The sequence below is a fragment of the Lipotes vexillifer genome, unplaced genomic scaffold, assembly GCF_000442215.2.
Source record: "Lipotes vexillifer unplaced genomic scaffold, Lipotes_vexillifer_v1.1 scaffold1011, whole genome shotgun sequence".
NCBI classification, from domain to species: Eukaryota; Metazoa; Chordata; class Mammalia; order Artiodactyla; family Lipotidae; genus Lipotes; species Lipotes vexillifer.
Genome location: NW_006787698.1, coordinates 2395656 through 2398543, shown reverse-complemented (window position 1 = coordinate 2398543; position 2888 = coordinate 2395656). Strand labels below are relative to the sequence as shown.

Genomic DNA, 2888 nt, shown 5'->3' with positions numbered 1-2888 from the left:
TAATAATTGTAATACTAAGAGCTACAATTTATCGTTTACTCTGCGAGGGGAAACCGGGGCCATCTTGTTAACTGGGCCATCTTTGGACCCTCCCAGCCGCCTAGAGGGTTCCTGACAGCCCCATCTTGCAGGACATTCAGCCAGAGGGAAGCCAAGTGGCCTGTGCAAGGTCATATAGTAATAAATGCAAAGGCAGGGCGATGGATTGGAATAAATTATAGCAATGGAGCCGATCTGGTGGGAAGTAAGGCAGCCCGCCGGAAGCCCTCTATCCCCACAGTATGTAATCCAGCTATAAGTCTTAATCTTTGATGTTCGACCCCAGGCAAGGCTGAGGGTGACCCTACCTGCGACAGACCCAAAGCCCAACCGAGGTGTCCAGGGGGAGCGAACAGTCCCCCCCAAACCTCCATCAGCTTCCAAAAGCATCCGCAGTCAGACATGGAAGGGAAATTGTGGTTTTACTTACTACCCAGCTTCAAGACAAGTTCTGCAGAAACCGACCGCCCCCTCCTCCCAAAACTGTCGGCTACTCCGGAGCGGCCAGCTCGGCCCCACTAGGAGCCCCCTCGGTTAATGCGAGGGTCTGGCGAACGAGAACTAAACGGAATGGGGAGGGAGGCTTGGGACGGAGAAACTGAGGCAGGGTCGCTCGGGGCGAGAGCCGGGAGAGGCAGAATCTCCCGGCTGCTTATTTACCGGGCGCTCTCCCTCCCCCCGCCCAATCCCTGCAAAACCCGGGTCGCCCGGCCTGGCTGGGGGCGGGAGGAGTGGGATGGAGGAAGATGGTACTGTTGGTGGCTGAGAGGCCTCACCCCCTCACGGCCCGGGGCGGGGGGCGCACGGAGCCCCGGCTCGCCCCAGCCCCTGCCCCCAGAGGTCTCCAGGCGGCAGGGGAGGGGTATCCGTCCATCCCCGCACCCTCCGTCCCGGGGCGGGACCGGGGGGCGGAGCGGGCCGGTGACCTGCAGTGACGCGAGCCCCGCCCGCTCATATAGGGGCGCCCCGGGAGCGCAGGGACCGTGCTTCGCCGCCGTCGCCGCGTCCACCACCCGCCTCGCTGCCGCAGTTCCCAGCATCAACACCAGCGCCGCCGCGTCCACCATCAGCGCCGCCGCCATGCGGGAGATCGTGCACCTGCAGGCCGGCCAGTGCGGCAACCAGATCGGAGCCAAGGTACGCGAGGGACTGGGCCTGGGGAGGCGGCCGAGAGGTGCGGAGCGCGGTGCACCGAGCTCCGCAGAGCTCCTCCACCATGGGCCTTTTGGGAGACGGGGCCCCCCAGGAGGCCAGCACCCCAGGGACGGTGGGGGAGGGCGCAGGGAGCAGGGCCAAGCTGGGAACAAAGAGACCCATGGGGGTGGGGCCCAGGCTTCTGTCCGCTTGCCACAGCTGGCCTCACAGCTGGCCCACTGTCCCCTCCACACGCACAAAGAGACCCCGCCCCTCCCCATGGCAGCAGCCAGGGAGCGCTGACCCCAGCCCGCTGGGCTGCGGTGGTGAGTCTGCTCCACCCCGCCCCCACCGCTCCCTTCTTGCTGCCTCATCCTCGTCCGCCCACTCTGCCTCTAGGTTCCACACTCACCTTGCCTGGGGGACAGGTGGCAGCTAGGGAGGTGAGTGGGGGTCCTGAGCCCAGAAGATGGAGGTGGGGCAGACCTGGCCCCCGGCTCCACCTTCCTGGTCCTTACCACCGCCCTCTCCCCCCAGTTTTGGGAGGTGATCAGTGATGAGCATGGCATCGATCCCACTGGCACATACCATGGGGATAGTGACCTGCAGCTGGAGAGAATCAACGTGTACTACAATGAGGCCACAGGTAAGGGGCAAGGGGCACCTGCAAGAGTGGGGGTGGGGAGGGCCTGGGAGGGGACAGGATACTGGCTCCTGGCGCTGACCAAGCTGCTCTCCATCTGCTTCTCTGCAGGAGGAAATTACGTCCCCAGAGCTGTGCTGGTGGACCTCGAGCCGGGCACCATGGACTCTGTCCGCTCAGGTCCCTTCGGCCAGATCTTTCGTCCTGACAACTTTGTGTTTGGTGAGTCACCATCATGAGACACAGGCAGGGAAGCCCCCACTCCCCAGATTCTTTCACTTCCACATGCTTGGTGAAAATTCTTTTTAAAATTCTTCACCTAGCATCTAGACTCAGGAACCCAGAGGCCAGCGGGGAAAGCGGATACACAGGCCACTGTGGGAATCCAGGGGAGGCATCTGATACAACCAGGGGAGGTGCAGGGTAGGGAAGGCTTCCCGGAGAAGGTAGCATTTTAATTTAACAGTATGGACCTGAGCCAGACTGCGGTGTTCAAATCCCTGTTCTGCCACATCATGCAGTCGACAAATACTTATTAGCACCTACTGCATACCAGGCCCTACTGTACCCCCTGGGAATATAGCCAAGAATAAAACAGATAAAGCTCTCTGCCCCCACCCCCAAGCTGACATCCTGGTGCAGGGAGCTGGGAAGATAAATAAATGGGAATAGAAGAGAAATAAGTCAAACTCAGCCACTGATTGAGTCATCTTGGTGATTTTGGACAGACCCTTCAATCTCTCTGTGCCTGTCTCCTCATCTTTAAAACAGGGATTAAAACTTACTTTTCAGGATTGTGAGACTTAAAGCCACTAACACGTATAAAGAACTTAGAACAATGCCTAGCACAGAGGAAAAGATAACTAAGCGTTTGATGTTTTGTTGTCATTTTTACTATCATTATCACTATTAATGTCTGCAGCCTAAAAGGTGAATAGGACTAGGGCTGACCAAAAGGCAATGAAGGGAGGAAAGGTGTGTAAGACAGAGGGAACAGCATATGTGAAGACAGTGGGCACATTTGCAGCCCTCAGATTGAAGGGGCCTGCACACTCTGAACAACCGTGTAGGG

At 58.8% G+C, this 2888-nt stretch overlaps 1 protein-coding gene across 2 annotated transcripts in view; it reads left to right on the top strand.

Moving 5' to 3' along the window:
- Window positions 1-256: 256 nt before the first annotated feature.
- TUBB4A (tubulin beta 4A class IVa) overlaps window positions 257-2888 on the top strand; it is a 6038-nt gene continuing 3406 nt past the window's right edge. The window contains exons 1-4 of one of the 2 annotated variants that reach the window (XM_007460575.1): window positions 257-279; window positions 999-1176; window positions 1711-1819; window positions 1928-2038. In XM_007460575.1, coding sequence (XP_007460637.1) covers window positions 1120-1176; window positions 1711-1819; window positions 1928-2038 — 277 coding nt within the window. In that variant the 5' untranslated portion in view covers window positions 257-279; window positions 999-1119. Of the gene's footprint in view, window positions 280-998; window positions 1177-1710; window positions 1821-1919; window positions 2039-2888 lie in introns of those variants that run through there. The other variant, XM_007460574.1, reaches the window with a different exon arrangement.